Source organism: Taurulus bubalis (genome assembly GCF_910589615.1).
Source record: "Taurulus bubalis genome assembly, chromosome: 2".
NCBI classification, from domain to species: domain Eukaryota; kingdom Metazoa; phylum Chordata; class Actinopteri; order Perciformes; family Cottidae; genus Taurulus; species Taurulus bubalis.
Window position 1 is genome coordinate 30,182,268 of NC_136590.1, and position 24,943 is coordinate 30,207,210.

The 24,943-nt window shown below is 40.3% G+C and overlaps 1 protein-coding gene across 1 annotated transcript in view; it reads left to right on the plus strand.

The window, feature by feature from the left end:
* Positions 1 to 24,125, plus strand: part of kctd16b (potassium channel tetramerization domain containing 16b) — a gene marked incomplete at both ends in the record, with an annotated part of 68,323 nt that extends 44,198 nt beyond the window's left edge. The window contains one exon of the mRNA XM_079214484.1: positions 23,662 to 24,125. Coding sequence (XP_079070610.1) covers positions 23,662 to 24,125 — 464 coding nt within the window. The remainder of the gene's footprint in view (positions 1 to 23,661) is intronic.
* Positions 24,126 to 24,943: the final 818 nt, after the last annotated feature.

The following is a 24,943-nucleotide window of genomic DNA, read 5'->3' on the forward strand; positions in this document are numbered from 1 at the left end:
CTAAATACATTATTTTCACAAAGTATAACATTTTGATCAATGCAGCTGTAATGGCTCGTTAATGTCTCTGTAACTGACATGTAGCAAAACAGACTAGTCCAAAAGCGAATGGAGACAGACAGCCAGAAAGAATAGAGACAGGTGAGATACGGTACCTTGAAATGCATGCAGACAACTGTGGAGACACAAGTCTTATGGTCCTGAAGTATATATTGCACAAAATGCAACTTTTTACGTGTTTGTTTAAATATTTGTAGTTTCCTGTCTTTCCCCTGTGTTCTTCACACAAAGTAGCGGTTGTTTGATCTTGTGAAATGATTATAGGAATCTACGTGTTCGTGAGCACATTGGTGTGTGCAAACAAGGACAGTGAGAGCAGCACAGTTGAGGGGAGAGGCAGAGCAAAAGAGTGTGATGGAGGTGCAGAACAGTCAGAAAACAAAGACGTGAGGCATCATAAGACCCCTGAAGGACGGGACAAGACACGATGAGCAAGTGAGAGATAATGAAGGAAGAAAAGAGAAATGAGAAAGAGCTGAGACAAAAAAAAACGCATGAGTCAGAGCAGAGCTGAAAAAAAAAACAGAAAGAAAGAGGGTGATGGAGGAGTGAGAGGGACAGATAAATGTGTGTGTATGTGTGAGTGTGTATGAGACTGAGTGGAGGCAAGATTAGGGAGGCAATATCAGACTGTCCATCAATGTCACAGCGCTTGTGTCCTCTGTAAACCATTTCATCCATCAGCCTGGAAGGCCTGGCTGTGTGTCGACGCAGTCCCTGCCCGTTTACCTATTTTACATCGAGACACTCAAATCCCTTTCTCTAATACCTAGTCTAGATTAGGGCTTTTATGGTAAATGCTACGGATGCTATTATTGATGAAATATTAGCGACACTGCCCAATTCCATAATAAGAATATTTTAGATTGTGGTTAAACTAAATTGGTTGGAGCTATATCTTTATCCATCCACCAACTAGCTCTGTGCAGCATCTCAAGCCATAACAGATAGCCTTGGGGAGCACAGGTTTTGGTACAGGTATAATGCTACCAAACCTGGCAACCAACAAGACTTTGAGGAAACTCTGCAGTGTGCACGGTCACTGCACCCATGGATGGTGTCCCCCAAGAAATAACATGTGACTCTTCCTAACATTTCTCTTTCTGTACAAGTTGAACAAACAATGAAATCAAAGTAATCAGTAATTTTGTAAGGTGTAGTTAGAGCCAGGCTAGCTGTGTCCCCTTGTTTCCAGTCTTTATGCTAAGCTAGGCTAAACGTTCCCTGACTGCAGCTCGGTACGTAATGCCGTACGTAAAGACAATGACACATATCACTCTCAGAATAACTGCACATGTATGTTTGCCAATATGATATATGAATGACACCTTTCTATCTATGTCGTGGGCATCCAAAAAGTAGAATGAAGATAATTTAGACAACCAAATCCTAACTGCAAATGTATGAAATACAAAGTTCAAATCTGCAGTACAACTCACGTGACAACTCACCACCCAGCTCAACATTTACTCACTGTTACGTTTTGACAAAGTGATTAGAGCTCAATTAACACAAGTTAATGACTGAACATCACATTCTGTCAGCATGTGCTAATAAAAAATCTGAAAGGCTCCTGCTACAAAAATCCCCTGTGTACCGCTGTCTAAAAGTGACATTGCTTTGAAAATGAAGTAAGGGCTTTTGTAGGTTACAAGTGCAACAGAGTGAGTCTGGCCTGATCCCGCTGCTGTGATTAGCCTCCATCCTCAAAACAGAAGTACTGGCTCAATATCAATATAATGATATCTGTTTCCGTGCTTAATATGTAAATATCTTCTGCTCCGCCAGATAAGTTTTGACAGAGAGCCTGTCGAGCACAAGGCGAGACTACCTAAGGGGCCCTTCGAGGCCGTTTTGCACGCTGTATTTTAATTGGTCTGGAGAACAGCAAGAGCTTTTCAGGAATATTCACAGATTACCAGGCTGAAACTCAGACAATGTCCTAATTAAAAGACAACATGCAAGCAGGAGTTTCAGCAGCCTGTTCCAAATAAAGGAGCTACTATTCTTAGCCTGCACAGCTATTATGCAAGGTTCAAATGTAATTCTGGTAGTAAAAAAAAGGCAACATTGGATAAACCTGCATATTTTACAGCCAGATCTTGCTGTCTATTTGTCATAATGTTTCACAAACAGGGAACTGTGCAAATGTTTTCACTTCTGGCTTGTTTGTTTTGTCAGCATATGTAGTGCAATCTGTAATGAAGGATTGGTGCTGTTCCTACCAGGAGACTGACAAAAATCTCATGATAATAAGTGGGAGAAGAAAAAGTAAATCTTTATACTGTGGCAAAGCAGTGTGGTTTGTCTCACATTTTTTATTTTCATATTATTTCTGACATTTTAACGACATGAGTTAATATCCAGATGTAATTAAACAAAAGATAAACCAAAGACTATATTCTACTATGTATTTTGTTTTCAGACCACATGCACACTGTTGTCACAGACATGTAAAACCCATTGACATTGACAGATATTGACCATAAGATAAAACCATTTTCATAAACTTTATAAATTTCTAACTCACTCTCATCCATCATCTTTTTTTTTTGTTTACTGGAATTTGGTGGACCATGACAGAGCTTTATGACGCTCTGCTCTGCTCTAGAAATCACTGATTGTCACCATTTCCTGGCTCGGCTTAGGTGACTAATCTGGCGGGGCCGCTCACTGCAGGCTTCAAATAAGATTTTCAGCCATACATAATTCTACTAAAGGGAATTTATTCATTTTCTTCTCTGTGTGCGTGCACATATTCGAGAAGCTCAGACATGACAATGGTCCAAGAAGTGCAGTCTATTCACTTCATGGCTTGGAATGAAGGAGCCTTTATGCATTGCTACTGTATAAAGAGTCGAATTGCAAAGAAATACGGATAAATGTTTACTCACAATGAGGCGCTACACAAAAGAACATTTAATTGAATGTAAACCGTATGATGATGACGATGCTGTTTGTGATGATGATAATTAAGGAATGAGTATAAAGTAGGATTGATGAGCAACTCCGAAATCAGCTTTTTTTTTTCTTTCTTCATCTCTCTTTTTGTCAGCTTGTCTCCAACTCTGCTGGCTGTAAAATGTGTCCTCCTCATTTTGTCATAAATGCATGTGCTATCTGACCTCTCTCTCTCTCTCTCTCTCTCTCTCTCTCTCTCTCTCTCTCTCTCTCTCTCTCTCTCTCTCTTTTCCAATCATCTCTTCTCTCTCTGTCCTATATGTACATCTGTCATCAATGTCCATTAAAGGGTTGTTCATCAAACAGGCCGCACCATGTCATGCAGTGACATGCAGTGAATAATGCATCATTTGAGACTGTCGGGGGTGCTGGGGGTAAATTACTGGCAGTGATTGAGAACCAGTTTCCAATTGATTACCTCGAAGCTGATGGAGCACGAAGAGACCATTTTTGCAAACCTTGCCCACAATTTCATATATAATGCGTATAAAATATGGAACGAAGAAGAAGAAGAAAAGAACAACGGGGCAGTAATAAAGACCAATTAAAGGACTGTTCATGTCCCCATGGTGTTGAGATTGAATGACTGTTGCCTTGGATACCATGAATTTAAACACAGAGGATGATAGAGAGAGCAAAATGGGCAGAGACGGGGAATAAGACAGAGAGTAATAGAAAAAAAGAGCGAAACAGCGGGACACATCGTTTAGCATTGTGCCTCTTATCGATTCCACCCTGTCATTGCTCAGGTAATGGCTGAGACTATACCAATTAGAAGATTGGGGATGTGGTGTATTTCCCAATGACAGCTTGATGGCTGGAGAGTGGCAGGGTAGAGGGAGAGCTAGGTTTGGAGTCAAGACCGGTAAGAGTCCTCAAAATCCAATCGGACATGGAAAGCAACATATGGTTAACAGAGCATAACAGAGAAAGATGTAGACCGGAGCGATTCAGAGAGATGTTCATTCCCTTGTTGTCCTGCTGAGTCACAAGTATTGCTAAAGGGAGCTGACATCTGGCACATAAAATCCATCAAGCACACATGCAAACACTGCCACCAACACCTGCCGCTTTTTAGATTTAGCAGGGGTAGTTTTTCCATCAATAGATCCACGATTCACACAGAAAAAAAGTAAAAAGAAATTAATATTAAGATTTGGGGGCATTGAGTTAAACGGTTGGTGGTGCTGATTCTTCAGTTGAGTGCCATTAAACCACTACAGGCGAAGAGGACATAATTACATTTACATACATTTCCGTAAAATAAATCGAAACATCGGATAAAGCCATGTTCAAAATTCTTATTTAATTTTGTTGGCATTTAGTCAAATATTTTTACCGAGGGAACTTTGGGTATCACTTTGTATTACTCTATAAATCAGAAAAACTGTCAGCAGCAATACAACATATTTTTTTTGAATTTTTTTGCCATGTTTTTAGGAATGAAATACATCAATATTAATCAGACTATGAATGATATATGAACCAATCCCTCTGTAAAAACCTTCAAATTGAAACCGGAAAGTTTGAATGTAAGTGCTTCTAAAGTGTAGTTTTCTGGCTCAGATTATGAGCATTTTCTTTTTTTTTGAGAAGATGATACATTGTAATTCATACATTTTGCAAGACACTAAAGGGGCATATGGTAAATATGTAAACAAATAGATGCCACTATGAAAAAATCCACAATTGATTTCCCACATTAAAACAATATGTTTTAGGATTACAATTTCTGAAATGTTATGTTTAAATATTCAAATGAGTCATAATCTAATGCTAGCTTTTGGTGAATCCATGAGAAATCTAAAGATGCAAAATAGATAAAGTAGTAAAATAAACACCTAAATGTGTGTTTTCTTTCCACTTATCTGAAAGAAGATATGTATATGCATATATGTATATGCAAAATAGCTGAACATCTCAAAATTGATCAGTGCAAGAAAACTGATGTTTATGCCAAAATACAAAAGAGAATTATGAAAACATGATGGAAATGTGGCATTTATCTTTGAATCATGTATTAATGTCAGGAAAGTTACAGTCTCGTTCCACACAGATAGAATGTTTTCTTCAACTGCAATCGATACAATAACGTTACCACCTTGTGTACCATTATTTAAACCTGTGGAGTCAAAAAGCCTTCAATGGAAAAAGCCCTTAATGTCTGCCAAACGCATGTCATTGAACACCTTCAGATAATTAGTTTAAATTTACTTTTGGTAACAGCAAAACACTGTTTTGCTTGTCTGCCTCCCTAAGAACATGATGCTGCTGCTAGGGGTCGTACGGTGTAGTGTAAATGCTTTACCCCTGGTGAGGAGGAGAGGAATACAGCCCCCTCCTACTGTGCCATCAGGGCTCATTACAAGACAACGGCTAAATGTTATTGAACTGTAGCAGTAGGAGCTGATGGGAAACTGTGAGATACGGACATACAAGCCTAACTGAGTGTATACATCTGTATATCAGAAGTAACTAGTTTGTATATACTGTAGAGTGCATTTGCACATTCAGCATATGTGTGTGTCTTTTTCACACTGCAGATCTGATTGGATGCCACCTGGCATGAAGCAGCTTCAAGGCATAAAATACCCCTGAGCGGCTTTTTTCTCACTGCAGCTGCTTAGGTAAACGATTATTGTAAGCCATTAACCATCATGTGCATTTTTAATTGACATATTCAGCCACAGTGGATACTTAGTTTTTGGACAGTTTTGTCTTTATCTAAGGGTTGTCTTTTGAAAGAATTTTTCTCGAAAAAAGGACATTTTTGTTGGTGTATGATGATGCCATCTAACTGCATAAAAAATCAATAACTCAAGTTAAAATCCCTAAAATGAATAGAAAACAATGAATACAATCTTTGAGTGAGTATTTTCATTTATTAAATATAATTACACATGCCATTTCTACAGTATCTGTCTTTTAGCAAAGAGTGACAAGGATTATGTGTGAGGGAGAGCAGATGATTATGTGGGTTGGATTTCATCTTTGACAAGTGAGCAAATGGTACAGCACACTCATGCTTCAGCTTGCTGAGCCAAAAGAACTTCATGTAATTTATTAGAGAAAACTACACAAAAGTGTGGTACGAAAGTACACACAGGTACTTTCGTACTTTGTTGACTTCCTCACCAGTTGTGAAAGTCATAGATGTACATGTGGTCATTTGCCGATTTTTTTAGACAATACCTCCAACGGAAATATTGACTTCTAAGGGAAAATGTAGTTTTTTTTACTACATCCGTGTGCGTCCTCCTGTCTGTATGTGTATGTATGTGGACCTGCCTATTAAAAAAACATGAATCACACATTGTGAAGGGTGTATGAGGTAACTGAGAGACACCATACGGAGCTCTGTCAGTGGGCTGTACAAGAGCTAAATGTTGGGTGTCGAAAGACAGCCTGCTCGCTGTACATGCGCGCGCGTGCGCGCACACACACACACACACACACACACTGAGAAGTATACACCCTAATGCTCACCAGCTGCGTAAAAAGACGAGCGGCTTAATGACACTTCGCATGAGATCAACTCTGAAGACGCCCTAAAAGTCACAATGAGCCAAAGCTGTTGAAGCTTTACCCGACTCGCACACACACAGACGTGCACACGTGCACACACATGAACATGCACAAAAACACATGCAATTAATGAACTAAACTGACAAAACAACAATGTAGCATACACAACACTGGGGTTGAAACTAGCTCCTTTGGCTTTTGCTGTAACTACATTTTATTTTGTTGCTTCACATCTGTACGGACTTGTTGCTAGCATTTGCATGCTACTTGGTAAACACAACAGTCCTGACAAATCACTTTGCTGCCAATTATTTTTACACCCTGTCATGCTCTAAGGCTCGCCCTCCCCCTGCTATGTGTCTGCATGTATGAATGTGTGTGGGAGAGAGAGAGAGAGAGAGAGAGAGAGAGAGAGAGAGAGAGAGAGAGAGAGAGAGAGAGACAGAAAACGGCATATGTGTGTGTGTGAGATAACATGCGTGATTTTGTGTTTGTCTGTGTTTGGTGACTGTGCCCCACTTCCTCAATCTACCCACCATGCATAGTCCCTAATGAGGCCCCTGGGAAGCTGTCCAGGGCTTGTGGTTCTCCAAAACTGCTCCTGTTCCAATTCTATTTCAAAGCTGTTCTCTTCAAGGCAGCGCAGCCTTTGAACTGCCATTTTTGGTAAGCAGCAGTCCAGCTTTATCATTGTCCTTCCTTGCTGACCGTATCACCTTCAGATCTGGCCAATATGATGATGTTTGAAATAATGTTGAACACCCATTTGTTCGAAATTTTCAAAAACTGAAAAACTGCCAAGACGGGCAAGCTAACACTCGTACAAAAATAGCCTCAGAGCCACTTGCATGACGAGGATTTTGTTTGCCCAAGCTGCTTCTTGTTCATTTTTTCCCTTCATTTCTCTTCCATTTTTCAGTCATCGCATCGCGAGCAGCACTCAGCACTGGGAGAATCAGTGATGACTTAAAACAGAACGATCACACAGAGAGAGAAATAATGTCTCTAGTTTTAACAAAATGCCTGCAAATGGGCAACACAATGGATGACTGACAGGGAAGCAGAAAACCAAAAGCTGCAAAGCAAATGAGAAGATGAAGGGGGAAAAAAGCTTTAAATGTCCTGTAGAGAGACATAGAAAAAGAGAGCAGCAACATGTAGAGCTTTACAGTAGGTTAAGTTAAAGAATGTCACTTCCCCTCAGGGAATATCCTATTCCTTTTGGTTCACCAACCATGCTTTTTTCTCAACATCGTGTCCTGTGCTGTTTTCTTTAAACCCTCCCTGCTGGGAATACTCCAGTTAAAATGGGACAACTGTGATGAGCCTTTTTCAGATGATACTCCAGACTGCACTTGAGCGGAGTGTAAAGAGGGAAAAGCAGTTCTCAAGTTCACATACTGTTTTGTTTTTGGGAGAATTCATAAGCATGCACTCTCACAGCCACCTGCACGGAGAGAAAGCATTAAAGAGGGAGATTCACGACACCAGAAGATGGTGTTGTTGTAAAGCCCTGCCTAAAATGAAAATTATCCTTGCTGGCCTCAGAGCAAATCTCTCCAGAGCTCATCGCATCTGTTTTCTCTCTCTCTCTCTCTCTCTCTCTCTCTCTCTCTCTCTCTCTCTCTCTCTCTCTCTCTCTCTCTCTCTCTCTCTCTATCTCTCACACACACACACACAATAAAGAAAAGCAATTCTGGAGCATGTGGCCGCCCGCTTAAAGAGTAAAACAGATCGAGTGAAAAAAAAGAAAAGCATGATGGTATCAGAGATAAGGAGGCCAAGTACAGAGAGTCCTGCCAGGACGTGAGAGAATTTAACACCACGATAAGGTTGTATTGATCAGACGGCTTTCAGCCTCTATACCTTTCAAAATCAACAACAGCCTTTCTTAATCTTTTGATTCATTTACTTTTCAGCCAATTTTTTCAGCACTCCAACCATCCATACCGAACATCCACACTGATTCTCTTTGAATCCAGAATTGCTGATGTTGGTTTTAACTCTTATTTGGTCTTTGAAATGTGTGCTTTTTGTTGGTGTAGTACAAATCTCTTTGCAGTTTGTTTTCTGAACTCATTATTTTCTGTATCTGTTATATTTCATTCTGCCCGGATTGGTTCTGACAGTCCACCACTTCTCGCAGTCACCTCAGTCATACACATGTCACATTCCAGGCCACAAAATGGACAACGCGTTTACTTCCCAGGCACTTGAGATGTCTCGCTGCAGACTCCTCGGGGGAAATCAGTGCCAGTCCTATGAATTGTTAAATGCAAGTGGTCACATGGGGCTGTGTGTTGACTGTTCATGAACTCCTGCAGAGCTGTATCCACCAAAAGAAAGCATAGCAAAAATACATTTGTCTGTGTATTGTATGCCTTTATATGACGTGTATGAATGTGACAAAGATGCCACTGGCAGCACAGACTAAGGTCTAATAAATACGGAAAAACCCCATCTGGGGTAAAGGAATGTCCAATCCCTTAACTGATAATGTCAGCTACATGCCAAGGCCTGGTGATAAATTAGAGGGTTAACCAAAAGGGATAGGATGTTCCTTGAGGGTAAGTGATATATTTTAACTTACCCTACTGTAAATCTATACATGCTGCTTACGTTTTGCATCTCTCTACAACATATTTAGCAGCCTCTTTTTCCCCATAATTTTCTCATTTGTGGATCCTGATTAAGGAGCATGGTTTACCGATGCTTCAATTCATCTTGGCCATCTAACAGGTCAAACATGTGTTCTGACATGAAATAATGATGCAAAATATGATATCTCTATCTGTAAATGAGCAGGACAAGGAATGACTGGCAGGGAAGCTTCCCTTCTGAGATGAATCGAAACATAGATAAACCATATAGTCCTTAATCACTATCCATTATTTCAATTAGTTAATGCACACTTTTCTAGTATGCAAGTCATAGTTGTATACAAAATGCTTTGAGGGATAAATGTATTTCATAATTTCAGTGAGTTAATACTCCAAGCGGCCGCTTAATTTCCACCTCCATGTACATACGAACAGCTTAGTCATGCAGTCACTAATACAGACAGCGTTAAGCACTCCAGCTACATTACTACGGTCAAGATATGTGACTTAATTAACGGAATATGGAATTGTCATTACCGCTCTGAAACAGCAAGCATGCAAGATTTTCCTGCGCTACAGCGTCTTTCGCCTCCCAAGATTGACAATAAACCAAAACACAGTCAGTGGCGGTCTTGTGATGGAAACATACAAAGGATGATACACGTGAGAAGGGGAAGTGTTGATTCTTTTTGAAAATGTCCAGCACTCTGTTGAATCCAAACCTCAAACAATTCGAGAGTGTCTGCAAGAAAAAGAGGGACCAATCGGGTGGGTTAGTCTAGCATCATTTACAGACTACGTTGGGTACTGGTTCATGGATCTAAGGGGCAGGTCAAGGCTAACACTCACTATTAGGGACACCCAAAACGGCTGGATGCATAGAGTGCAAGCATGCCATTGGCCAGCTATTCAAGCCTGCATTCTCCTCCCAATTCACTGTGCGCTATTTACTTTGCAAGGGCACCGTGACTGCATCCTGGGCTAAGTGCTGACCAAAACTGATGACTCACATAACACTGTGGAGAGAAGTCGGGCCATAGGAGACTACAGAAAGAGCAATAACGAAGCGCAATCGTCAGTTCCCATCAAGGATGGCGCTACAATCTGTAGACTTAGAGCAAATGACTGGAAACATCACTAAAAAGTGAGACTGCAGACTATAGAAGAGAAAGAGAGAGAGAAAAGTATGCAATGGCACTCCATTATGTTGGCAGAAAGGGGTAAGAGGGGTCAGATGACAGATTGGGGAGACAAAGGGAGGAGATTGACTGAGAATTTATGAAACAAGTGGATGGAAACTGAACAAAAATGACTGATAGTCAGTCACTGGAGAGAAAAGGAGAAAATGACAGACAATAAGGCCCAGCATCATGTTGCTTATGATGGCAAAACATTTTTTTTTTATAAAAGATGAAACATTTATCAACATTTTTCAGATGTCGATAATGGTGTCATTAAAATGAAATGAACCGCCATTTAACCTCAGATTCCAGAGATCGCAAGCAAAGCCATCCACGATATGACTGAAACACCACAGAGTCAGCACAGTGTCAGGATTACTACAGTCATGAGGACACATGCAGTAATCTGTAAGCAATTACATTTGTGAAAGAAAGTAACCTTCCCAACCTTGTGTGTGCATGTGTGTGTGTGTGTGTGTGTGTGTGTGTGTGTGTGTGTGTGTGTGTGTGTGTGTGTGTGTGTGTGTGTGTGTGTGTGTGTAACAGATAATGAGTGAACGTGTGTGACAGAGATAGTGGTGAGAGCTCTGCTGGGCAGTGATAATACGTGTGCGATTGTTTGGCGATTACAGTCTTTGATTACAATTAGTTGATCATAGATAATTAATCACTGCGTATGTAGCTCCTGACAAGCACTAATGCTTTGGCAGTGTGCACTTTTAATACCACGTCTTCACCGATTTTTCACATGTTCACAGTGTGTATGCTCCGAAACACCTAGCCACAGAAATCAACGTTTTTCTTCAGGGGGTTTTGGTCAAATTATTGTTTAGCTGTACTATTTATTAATATTGCAGCACTCTATGTGCGGTCTGAATTTCTGATGGCTGCACAGTGCCAACATTTCCTGCTTCTTCAGGCTGCTCGCTCGGTTGCTTTTAGATTAAAAAACACTCAATGTTTCTCACTGTAAAGAATCACCTGGTTGTAGTCTCCCATTAATCAACAATGTTTGCCCACTGGGGACATAGTCACGTTCACATGTGAATGTTTGAAATCATCACTAAGGAACTAGACTGGTAAACTGTAGGTGGAGATTATGCTATTAATTTTTCTCAATCTCATTTTTTATTCTACCAGCATGTTGTTATTCTGAGGGCCACTTTTACCCTTTGCATAGATGTTGTGTTGATATTTTATCATTTACGTTTTAAGTAACATTGATTTATGCTGTTTTAGTTCATAGACATACAAGGGATGGATAATTAATAAATGGATCTAAGGTAAAGAAATAATGGAGAAATAGTAGACGGAGGATTGAATGTGGATTGATTGATGGCTGTAAGTAGACCTGGAGATAATATTACAGGCGGGAAATTCAATATATGTATTATATATGGCTGGTTAATGCATTGTATTTTCATGCAATAATAACTGTCCAATGGCTGTGATATCACTCTGTGTGATCTTTATGTATTCTGAATGACCAAAACATGGAAACGCATGAAGATAATGTTTCATCTCTAAAACTTATGGAAGAAATGCTCCATCTTTTTTTTTTACTTTGAACATTTCTAATTTCTCCTCTAATTAAAAAAAAGTTGTAAATACCATATACAGTGTGAGCTATGAGAGACGGACCAGATCAGAGAAGGATCATTAATTTGCGTCACGATGAATGTTTAAGAGAGCAGCCTGATACGGTGGGCTGAAAGGGATAATTTGCAAGTATTATTAATGAATGTTAACGGAAGCTGGTGCCTGTCAAAAAACCCTCTAACATTTGGAGAGGAGGCTTGATTAGTAATCAGTAGGATTGTACTTTACGATGAAAATGTCTCTGTGCCTGCTGCTCAGAAGTGTTTTGAACCACCCAAGTTACAATTAGGGCACTGCTGGTCTATGTTAGACATTAATGGGTAATGTTCAAACCAACTGGAACTTCAAACCATTGTGCGGCTTCTTTTCATCGTTCTTTTCCCAACCCCCGCTACTACTAATATTTCCTTCCACACATTGAACCTGCCACTGTGCTTCTGAAACATGTGGTGAATTATACATGCAGAGGCATGTGCTACATATATTTTTAGACGATTACTGTGGCTATATTTTATTTATAGTAAAGACCCCAGGGCTGGAGGAAATCAATAGATAGAAAGAATGAGGGAGAGCAAGAGGGAAATAAATGTGCTGCTAGAAATAGAAACTCCTGCCACCAAGCAGTGTCACTCTTTAGAAGTGAAATGTAACACCTGCTTGTACAGAAGCGAGGAATTTTTACTCAGCAGACACACAAAACAAAACAATGTGAGTGCAGAGGCGCACTCTCCGTGGCATACGACCCTTAAATACAGAGGTGAAAACATGTCGACATAAAAGAAGTGGCTGGTCTAAGAAGCTGAACAGTCAAACGCATCATTTCACGCTGTTTTGCAAGGGACTAATTATGCTGCATCAAGAGGATAAGAAGAGAGAGGGAAGAGGGAGTGATGAGAAATGCTTTATTCTCATTGCAAATATAGCTCGAACAAACAATCTGCTTAGAAACACACGCCTTTTGCATTCTGAATATATGCAGAATTTTAATTTGGCAGCAGATGTCTTTGTCCAGCACTCATTCGCAGGGACAGTTCAATCAATATCTGACCAACTGAGCTTCTCCCTAAAGCTAAAAGCCAGACAGCTGAGATGTAAAGCAGCCTCCCTCCTACAGGTTCAGACTTGACCAGCATCTGTCATGCAGAAGTGTCCTTGGGCAAGACTCTGAATTACTGCCAACTTTAGTTGCTGTTATAATGACCTCTCTTTGCCCTGTAGATTTAGTTAAGTACAATTTAATCTCCTTGTAGGGATAAACACATTATCACATTTTTACTACATTTAACCTGTGATGGCATCAGGTTTTACTTTAGCGCCGGGCGCTGTTCTGTTAACAATACAATGAGACGAACTTATGTGGACCCAAAGAGCATTTGTTTGAGCTTTTGAACCAACATATTATCCATTTCATAGCAGTGATATTTGCTCTCAACCAGAAATTAGATTATCATTCTCAGAAAAACCACACAGGGTACAGCCAGCGCCTGATTTTTCTTCTTTACTGATTGATTTCTCTATGGCGCTACACATCGGTCTGATGCTCAAGGGATGAACAAACTCTTTCTCTCTGTTCTTTCACTGCTGTCGTTCGGGTGGACTAAGCACTCTCATATAATCACAACTTTCCTTGGGATTGTAGTAAAACCATACGAGAGTTGAGTTCATTAATAATCACTAAAATACAGTAGAATGCAGTGACGGGCCGTGGATTTTCTACAAGCGCATTCAGTGGATCAACTGTTTAACAGCTGGGCGCGTGTGAAAAACAATTAAATTATAAAATAGATATAACCTGTAATTATAAAATGTTTAGGCCTGACGGCCCACCACTGGTAGAATGTATGATTTGAGGCTTATACAGAAACGCTTGTGCTTTATATGTCGTTATAGCACCATAGAAATATCTATTCTCATTGAACATTATCTTTACAAAGAGATTATTGATATCATTCAACCAAACTAGGTCCAATCAGCATCGGAACTGCAAACTGGACAGTTTTTTTGGGGGGATGGTGGGGGGTCGTTTCGAGGTCCTGCGATCTCATTGGTCCTCAGACTGATCTGAGCACGTCAGATGACACATGCGGAAAGAGACGGTCAGTTACATACCAAGTGTGTCATGGTGCAAGCAAGATTCAGGTCAAAGTAGGTAATTTTTCAATTTCTGAACCGAAAAAGACGTTTTTTGGACAGTATATGCTTCATAACACTTCAATGCTTGTGTTCATTGTGCATTGCTGATTTAGATGCTTTAGGTCTTAATCTTTCTAAAGATGTGCAGTATTACTCTGGGGGATGATGGAAAGGCACCGAACAATACAATTAAAAAACTCGGGAGCAATCGAGGAGTCATTTTTTGCTCAGACTCTTTTGATCATATTTATGCAGAAAATAAATTAAATCATTATTTTGTATTTTTTTATTTTTAAAGGCAAGGAGTTGCAAAAGTTGTGCATACACAGTTATTGGTGTTGGGCCTTAGTTAGCAAGAGAGAATACAAAATAAAAAAAATCCTTGACCAGAGAGGAAGATGGAAAGTGACTGATGGATAAGAAAAAGGTGAAAACCTCAATCTGAGTGAAAAAGGCAAAACGAACTGGGAGGGACTGAGGGAGAGACAGGAAGAGAAGGCGCACAGAGAGAGAGAGGCAAAGACGGCAGAGTTGAGGTGGGAAGCAGAAAAAAGAAACTGACGGAGAGGAAGTGATGAATAGAAGAGGTTTATTTGCTTTTGTTGTGTCAACATAATTTATCTCAGGTGAACAGCCTCCCAGTGCTGAGAGGCTGTATGACAGAAATCAATCAGAGGGCAATCTCCCAAACACTTCCCGTGATGCCCCAACCCATCGAAACAGACATTATGAGGGGAAGGGTACGGGAGAGACACATGGGGAGAGGAAGAGAGGAAGCTGAAGAGTGCAGACAAAAAGTAGAAAATTAATTAAAATAGAAAAAAGAGAAGAGACGACCTACTTGCATGGTATGCATGTGTGTATGCCCATTCAAGTGTTAGTGAAAAGCCATTTATACTTCATATATTATAGAGTGTGTACTGATGTTGACAAGCATCACAAGTCAAATAGCTGTATGTATAATGTTCAGGTTAATAGATAGTGTGGCGATATCTAGGTCAGCGGTTGAATACGTTGACAAAATAACATGAAATATATTAATTTCAAGGAAATTTCAAAGAAATGACAGATGATGAATGATATATGTGGATAGAAAAGTAGGTTTGTAGCGAGTGTGTTTGAGTGTGTGAGATATGCTTAGTGTGCATTGTGTGAGCATATGTTCATTATATTCAATTGAGAGCACAGTGTGAGTCAGCCAGGTCTTTTTACTAGCCAAAGCTAACACAAGTTGTGAAGGTCCCTGCTGAGATCAATACATCAGAGCCCGGAGCACCTGTCAGGAAGCATTCTGTGTGTTTGTAAGTGTGTGCGCATGTGTGTGTGTGTGTGTGTGTGTGTGTGTGTGTGTGTGTGCGTGCGTGTGTGTGTGTGTGCGTGCGTGTGTGCGTGCGTGTGTGTGTGTGTGTGCGTGCGTGTGTGTGTGTTTGTCATAGCTTGTGACAGTCCTGAGATTTCAGTCAGACCTCCTGGAAAAGATAGAACATGAGAGCATGTGAATGAACGGCTGCTTATACAGTACAACACAAGGCACAGACACACACAGAGTGTGTGCGTTGAGTGAAGCTGGCCAGAGGCACGGCCGACAGTCTGACACCTCTGATGACACGAATGGGAACCCTGCCTGACATCAGCCTCCCTTTCACTGCCCAACGGCATAGAGATAATAGTTCCAAGGCCAATGTCACTTACACACTGAGGGTTGACCACAGGCGTGCTGACTTTACACACACACACACACACACACACACACACACACACACACACACACACACTTCTTGCCGTACTACAATATGTATGATGTAGCTTATATAGAGGAAGAGAGGCGCCAGTGAAAGACTCAAACAAACATACACAGGGCTCTTGCCTATGGTGCATCATATGTCACATGTTACACACATATATATATATATATATATATATATATATATATATATATATATGTGCCTGTACTGTGACAGTCACCGTACACATATGGATTCCTATGTGCATTTACACACACACACCCACAACGTCATGCACTCAACCCTGAAGGAAAGTGTGACCTTACTCTCACATGAGAGCACAGCATGTCACATGTACTACATTAGGCCTTCACATACTGTGAATAACATTTACATACACATACACACACACACACACACACACACACACACACACACACACACACACACACACACACACACGCAGAAGTATGTTCAGAACCACACAAATCAACTTATTTCAATAGTGTTCATGTCATAAGCACATTATTAATGCATTCTACATATGTGACCTTTTGTGACACAAAATCACTAGATTTGTTGAGCAAAGATGCCCTGGCATAAATGTGAACAGTAAAACAGGAGCAGCTCAGTCAGTACAAACGAAAAGTATTTTCTGTTGGTACCCGTCGCGGTTTGGGGATTAGGTGCCATGCTCAAGACCCAAGGCGAGTGCTCCTGGTGAACTTTCTTGCCCAGTTTTAGCCTGAGGATCCAGGTTCGAGCTGGCTGCCTTCCAGCCATGAGTTCACTTATCTTACTTTTGCGTTGTTTTTCTGTTTTTACATTTAGCAACGCAAGAGATCTATTGGACAGAATGTAGCTACAGTATGTACAGGCAAGTTTGAATAGATGGCTATTATCTGAGGTTGCATGATGTCATCACAAGACCTGCGGATCTTGCGATGGTTGGGGGAAAATTAAATTTTTTATAATCGTGTAACCAGTCATTTAACCAGCACACATGTTTTTTTATTTGGTGGATTAAACAATATATTATTATTTTAAGTCATATTGGTTAGGCAGATGGGCCATTTCATGGTTGAGAAACAGTTGTGACAAACAACTCTTTTGTGACATAAAAACTCTGCTTTGAAAATGCTCATTATGAAATTCAGCCCATATCTGGTGCCTCCACACAGCTCTCAGCATGGTGATGGCTGAGCCGGCAGCTCACAGCTAACAGTGCTTACAGTGCAAAACAGGGTGTCACCTGGGCCGGTCTCAGCTCCACTAACGGTCAACATCTTTGACCCTTGTTGGAGTTCGTCTGATCACACATTCAGCCACTGGTAGAGGGCAAGTACGGTTGCAATATCATAACCTTTGTGCTTCTATATTAACACTCTGAATAATGTATAGTAACAGTAATTAACAAACAAGAGTGAGAGTGAACATTGATATGAGTCACATAGTAAGACGTGTAAGACAATTTGGAGTATTTGAGAAATAAATGATCTTCTTCTGATTTGGTGTGAATATGTTTTCCTGTGCTGTGAGTGGACCTACATTGTTTTCTTTTCTATTTTGCGAAATCCTTTTGTAAATTACACACTTTTAAAAACAAAACATGAAATAAAACTAATTTGACAATAAATACATTCTATCTAGAGAAATGCACAAGGCGCCATGAGTTACAAAATTAAACATTAATATGCAGTCAGAATTCAGACACATTCTTGCTACAGTAGCTGCGCCTCCTCCTCGACTCCTGTAATTGATTCTGCATCTTTCCAAAAAGTGCTGACATGCACGTGGGTGTGATTGACAGGAAGTGGGAAGGCGCTCTTCCCGAGATATCTCCTGACTGATATGAACCGTAGGTTATTTTTTGAGTGAGTGGATCATTCAGTAAGGTCGCAAACCTGTCATCGTGAGAAACTGCCAAAATCCTGACATTTTGAGTGCTGCAATTCCTCTTCTTTGACAATGACTAGACAGGAAATTGGTTATTTTCTAAAAATCATGGATGCTTTTTTTCACAAGATGTACAAAAAGAGCTGAAGAAGAAGCTAACTTTCAATTACAAATGTTCCTTTGGGCCAGTCACAAGTAACAAGATGCATCGTTCCTTGCCAGTATAATTTAAATTCATCAGTTTGTGTGGCAGCTATTGCCTTCAGACTCTGAAACCTTGACCTTTAATTATGGCACCTCCATCAGTGTAAATTTTGAATCTCCAGAGCACACTGTCAAAATGCATCATTCATTTACAGTTAGACTAAGTACCCTGAACTTTAGGACCCTTGCATTGGATCGGGATCAAGCTATTTAACTAGCTAGTTTCCTTTGTGGATTCTTAAAATTACCGTGTTACTGTGTGATGCAGTGAATTGCACCTAACTTCAGTGATTCGACTGGAAGAAGCAATAAAGAAAAATAGAAATGAGTTCAACTATGCAGAAAATGAGAGAAAAAACCTGAATAAACATAACATAAAGTGGTTAAATTTTCACCTTAATTAGCAAGATATTATAACCAGGCAGTGTAAATACCAGTGAGAAAATGCAGGTCTTCACATTGACACTTTTAATTTCAATTAGCAGGGGAAATTGGTTTTACCACTAACATGACTCAGTGTGCTACAACGCATCAACACTGTACACTGATAAATCCTCTTGGGAACCTAATTAAAGTATCACTGTGTAGCTGAGAGACAACACCACTCAATGACTTTTTTTTCTTTTTTCTTTTTTACAAATCTCAGTTATCAGGGATGAGATTCTAAAGTTCCTGTATGTGGTGTTCTCAATTTAATTATTTGTTGGACAATTTGTCACGGAGCTTAAGGTTTGACAGAAAGTCTAAAGTGATCAATCAGACCCCTCCCTGGTAGTCTTTAGTGTTAGCGAGGCTAATACAGTAGCTGTACACAATGCCTGTAAATTAAAGCAGCGTGTCGCTATTAAGACTAACTGTGTCAAGAGCAACGCAGAGCTTTAATCCAAATCTAATATAATGTACAGATGCAAGGCCACACACACACACACACACACACACACACACACACACACACACACACACACACACACACACACACACACACACAGAAGGCTCTTTAGGACATTTGTTACAGCCGCTTTAGCCGTCTCATCGTGTTAATGTAATTTGGATGGGCAGACTGGCTACTGGCAGACTTAACAATTCACCAGAGTCTGGGGCCATTTTTCAAAACACCAATTACGAGTTTGTATCTCATCGATCAGAGAGCTAGCTATTCACTCAGAGTGACATAAATGAACTCACGTGCCCCTAAACAAAGGTTTGGGGGGAGACGTAATTGCACCAATAATGGGGGTTACGTACTCTATACTGCAACTATATAACGAACACATCTTTTTTCTGAGGCTGATACATTACTCATTTATACCGTTAAATCACACTACTATAGTTTAGTGCTATGGCTGACAAAGGGTGTAGCGTTGCATTTCTGTCACTGGCTTGGGTGGGTGATGTTTATTTCATATTTCACAGCAGGCAGCAGTGTGTGCCTATGTGTGTGTGTGTGTGTTTTCCCCATCTTATGGGGACATAAATCTACTTTCCTTATGGGAAAAAAATGACATAAATCATTACATTTTAGGGTGAAGACTTGATTTCAGGTTTATGATTTGGCTAGTAGCATTATATATATATATATTTCTGTACTGAATGTGTGTCATCCTGCAGTTCAGTTGGTGTAAGTCAAAGTTGTCCAATAAATATGTATTCTATTTATACTCCCATAAATAGTTACAATATGTGGTAACTGTTTTATGAGAGGTACTCGGAGGAACAAATATTGGTTGGATGAATTGATTTCTGTTCCGCTGCCTCGCTATAAACAAGCCAAATATGTTCCTGAGGACAGAAAGTAAAAGCAGGGGGACATTTATTTTAAGCAGCATTATTTATAGTCTTGTTCTATCTCGTTAGACGTGAAATGCTCAGCAGCACATGAAAAGAAACAACAGTGCTATTGCACTTGATGAGTGCAGGATGCATCAAAAGCGGAAGCCTGCACTTATGTGTGAGGGGCGGGGCTCAAAATCAGAATGGAGGGGTGTTGCATGTGTGTGTGTTTGCCTCGGGGTTTTGATCTCTCTCCTCTCTAAACAGAGTGCAGTCCATCAGCAGCAGATACCCTTCAATTATTCAGGAGGTTAGCATGAAACATAAATGTCTCCTTCCTGCAGTGAGAGGCAGGTTGCTGCTCTGGTTCCAGTAAGTCGTTCGGCCTTTCACTGCACACTCACACAGAGGATGGGCTGGGCAATAGATTTATTTCATCGTGGATCACTGCATTTGTATGGGTATTGGTCAAGACCACAACTTCCAGGCATCTGCCTCAAACTCAGCAACAGGGAGATACATCTAGACTTGTTTGACTAACTGAAAGTTCCAGGTCAGGTGAAAACAGTGGTGGTACTCAAGTGTAATGATGGTATGTTTGAGAGCTAATCAGACTAATATAAACTCTCCTCTGACCTGTACCACTTCAATTCCAAGCTTTGCACAACATTTTAAAAATAAAAATAATAAGAGGGTGAAGGAATACGCCAGGAGATTCTTACAAAGAAATGGTTGCAAGGCCATCCATGAGTTAAACGTTTCAACGGTACTTAAACTACAGCATGTAGTTACGACCTTTAATACATTGGAAACATATAATTGGAATGCTTCTGAAACTGTCACCTCAACATCTCTTAACAAAAATATTACATCAAATCTCACAGTTTTTTTATTTGAGTTTGTGTTCAATTCAACATCTATTATTGGTCTAATTAAATTATTACAGTCATGTGGATTGGAAAGTAATTAGTGTTTGCATATACAATATCTCTATTATTATTATATTCTACGTTGTCTCTGCCATTATTGCTACAATATATTCATGTGCAGTTAACTTAGTATTCCGCTGGCCCGCTCGTGGTTCGTGCACGTACACTGCACGTGCATTGTACAGCGACACTTGAGACAATCTTTATTTATAGTTCGATATGAGTGTGGCAGTGTGTTAGAATGCTACAGTTCTAACCAATGCTAACCATCAAAACCATTTCAAGATCGGACCACCACAGCAGCTACAGTTAATGTTAATGTCAGTCAACATCAAACAAACAAGCAATATCAAAATTGCTCACCGATGACGCCTCATATTGATCCATGATAACACTCCAACAACAATGATGTTGTTACGTCGTAAAAAGGTTAAATAAAAAAAAAACCATGAAAGATTTAGTCCAAAACACGTGATTACATCCATAAATATCCGCGAACTGGTGTTGCATCATTTCATATCAGCTGCCAGATATGACACAGTAGGCTCGTTCGAGATGAGCCAGTTCTGCGCAGAATCGATCGCCGGCACGCAAGGCATGCCGGTTAGATTTGTGTCCGACTTGGTCCCGACTTGCTCTGACGTCATGCACACGTGGTCAACGATAAACCCACGAGAGCAATCCGGCCGTCGATTTCAGAGCCAGGTGCCACAGTAGCTCTCCCCCAACTGCCTGGCCCAGTGCATGATGGGAAACGCCTGGCTGTCGCCACATCAGAGAGCTGATTGGCTCTTAGATCTGACAGCAAACACCACATGTTGGAGAAAATCCTTATTTTATGTGTAGTTGTAATACTTAACACTGGATTGTTGACTATTCTTCTCGTGTTTAATCTTAAAACACATCTTGTGTGGTTGTTAATACAAAATCGTATTTATATAACACACATCAAAAGCAGTCGTAATGTATTTCACAGGCAGAACAAAGGATGCAGCTACACACACATTTCTCCATAATTATGTTTACAAACACATGAATAAATCCAAACGTGATCTGTAAACTACAAGTAGACAAAAGTTCGGAACTAACAGGAAGTCATTTTTTCTGTGACTTCCTGTGTGTACTTTGAGGGCAGCTGAAAACTGTCTGACTTGATCGCAGTGTATTGACAACGCCTCCTGCAGCAGACGCCTGCTCTCGTCAGAATTCCAGGCGAGGCGCAGCTCTAACAAACGATCCTAATATGAGGGTGTGGGTATAGGCAGAACAGGGACAGACTTCATGATGAACAAATTGCTGCTGCAGATCCAGCAGTTTGTCAGTGAATAAGCACAAAAATGCATGTATACTTCATTTACTCTGTGTCAGCAATACTGGTAGTACATATGAATAGTACCTCTATAAATGTGCAAGACTATAAGCAAGTGCAAGACTATAAGCCTTTTTAATAGTATATATACTATATAGTATAGTATAGTATATATACTGCATATATATATATATATATATATATATATATATATATATATATATAAATGTGCAAGACTATAAGCCTTTTTAATAGTATATATATATATACATACATATATATATGTATGTATATATATATACATATATATATACTATATATATATACATATATATATATATATATATATATATATATATATATATATATATATATATATATATATATATATATATATACTATTAAAAAGGCTTATAGTCTTGCACATTTATAGAGGTACTATTCATATGTACTACCAGTCATCATCATCATGCAGTATATCATGCATACTCTGGGTCCTTTGCAGTCTCAAAATGGCAAAACGCCTAGACATTTCGTTAGTACGGAAGCACATTGCATTCACTGGATAAAAAATAATAGACCCCTTTTCTCGTAATTACGACATCCTGATCTTGTAATTACGAGATCTTTTCTCGTAATTACAAGATCAGGATCTCGTAATTACGAGAAAAGAAAAAGAAAAAGGAAACGTCTGTAAATTCTCTCTCAGTGGCAATGATGGGGCTATCGCAGTTAATCTGCTATTATTACCTTCTCGGTTTGAGACACTGAGAAATACTGATGTTTCTAAAAAATGAGGATGGTATTAAATTGAGTATGTCAACACTGCACAGGCATCTCAAGGCGTTAGGATTGTTCAATTACGATGTCGTAATTACGAGAAAAGGGGTCTATTTTTTTTTATCCAGTGAATGCAATGCGCTTCCGTACATTAGAAAAGCATGTGTAAAATATAAATTTTCGGTGGGATTGGTATTTGCTTTTTACTTAGACTAGATAGGGCTTCATGCTATGGTCCCACTGTGTTTTCCAGTTCATAAGTCCCATTTATAGTCATCTGCAGGCATCTATTTGCAAAGAAATGTTCAGGCGGAAATACAAACCTTATACTTTAGTGTGTTCAAACTTATATGACTCAGTGTCAGCCGCACTTAAAGTGATTCTGACTATTGAGGGGGAAAATCCTCAGAGTGTTACCTTTCAAAAAAGACCATGCATTTACTCCAAATGGTTCAAGTACAGCTTGCAATATACCTTGGGTATACCTGGATAGGCGTTTTAGGCGAATTTTACAGGAACGCTAAGAGGTAAGCTTTGCAAAGTTAATACAAAATATTTTTTTTCAGTTGAAATTCCATGGCCATTCGAGTTTTACTGTAAATACATTCATAGCATGCACATCTGGACATTCGTGGTGCGTTTGCAATTGGTTTCAGCTCTTTCACTTGTTTCATGTGACAGCATGGATCTATGAGTCTTGTCACAAGGACAACCAGCTCATTTCCATGTTTAGACTGGAAGCAAGCCAGGTGTCTCTGATGGCACATCACTTTGTTCCAGGTGCTGACCTTCCCTTTTGTCAGGTCTTCAGTGCTTCTTACTTTGTCTTTCTTCTCCTGTCTGACTAATTTGTAGCTCTCTTTGTATGACCGTCTCGTTTCTCTCTTCATGATGATTGGCCTAGAAAGAAAGAAAGAAAGAAATAAAAGAAATACATTGTTCTGCATGGACTCTAAAGTAAGCTTCCTATCTGGTTCTCTGTCTTTCCAGGTGGTCAATCACGTTGGTCCTCCCCTGGATGTGACTGCTGCTGCAAGAACCACAAGGGTGACGGCGAGGGCGAGAGCGGCACCTCATTTAACGAGCTCTCCACCTCCAGCTCTGAGAGCCAGTCAGAAGCCAGTTCTCCCCAGGGAACGGTCATCTGCGGCCCGGTCAGCCGCCAGTCCCACCCCCGCGCCAACGTCCAAACCCTGGACAGGCCGCAGAAAAAGGGCCCCATCGCCATGCTCCAGCACTCCGAACAGCGACGGAAGAGTGACTTGTTGCGCACACTTACTGCGAGCTCCCGCGACACCAGCACGTGCAAGAAAAGGCAGGCAAAAGAGAAGCCGACGGTCGAGGAGGAGTTGGAAAAGTGCATTCAAGACTTCCAGAAGATCAAGATCCCAGAGAGGTTCCCCGAGAGGAAGTACATGTGGCAGGCCGACTTACTGAGAAAGCATCGCGTCTGAGCCAGGAAATTGGACAGAGGGTGCAGACACATGAGGCCAAGGATCAGTTTACATGTTTTTTGATCATGACTTTTGCAACAAAGGGAGATAACACTTAACTCATTAGAACGCAGTTACTGGAGGGAAACGTCACCTTCATGCCAGTAGGTTGAAAGTCTACACAGAAGCTAGTAAAAAGCATAAAAAACAGATCTTTGATTGGCATTGTACGTATGTGTGTGTATGTAGTTTAGGCCTACTGTATGTACTGTAAGTATGTGCTGTACTTGCTGAATGCTTCAGAGCCTTGACTATTTTATCCCTGAGGACCAATCCATGTGGGTGAAAGACAACCTCTACGAACTGATCAACCAACTCAAGGCTTGCTAATGGCTACAATGGGGGTTACTGAGGGTCACTGGACTACACACACTGTCATCTGTCTTAATTTCCATGGAAAACCATCACCGGAGCCACAGTTTTAGTCCACAAAGACAGACTGATTTTGTGTGTGTGTGTGTGTGTGTGTGTGTGTGTGTGTGTGTGTGTGTGTTCGCACCCAGGTGGCCTAGAGGTCATGCATAAATCTGCATCAGGAACCATTAATAATTCATGATGTCCCAACAGTGCTCTCACTATAAATACTGCTAGAGCGCTCCGCTGCCAGGCTAGCGTAAACAGCTGGGTCAATTACCTAACTTTTAGGCAACATTTGGGGACTTTTGAGGCAGAGGGAGGTACAATTTCATCAGCAGCACAATTCATTTTCTTCTTCTGATATCAGTTTTGCAAACGTACCCCAAGTGACTCAAACTACCCTGATGTCGAGCAATTCCTAG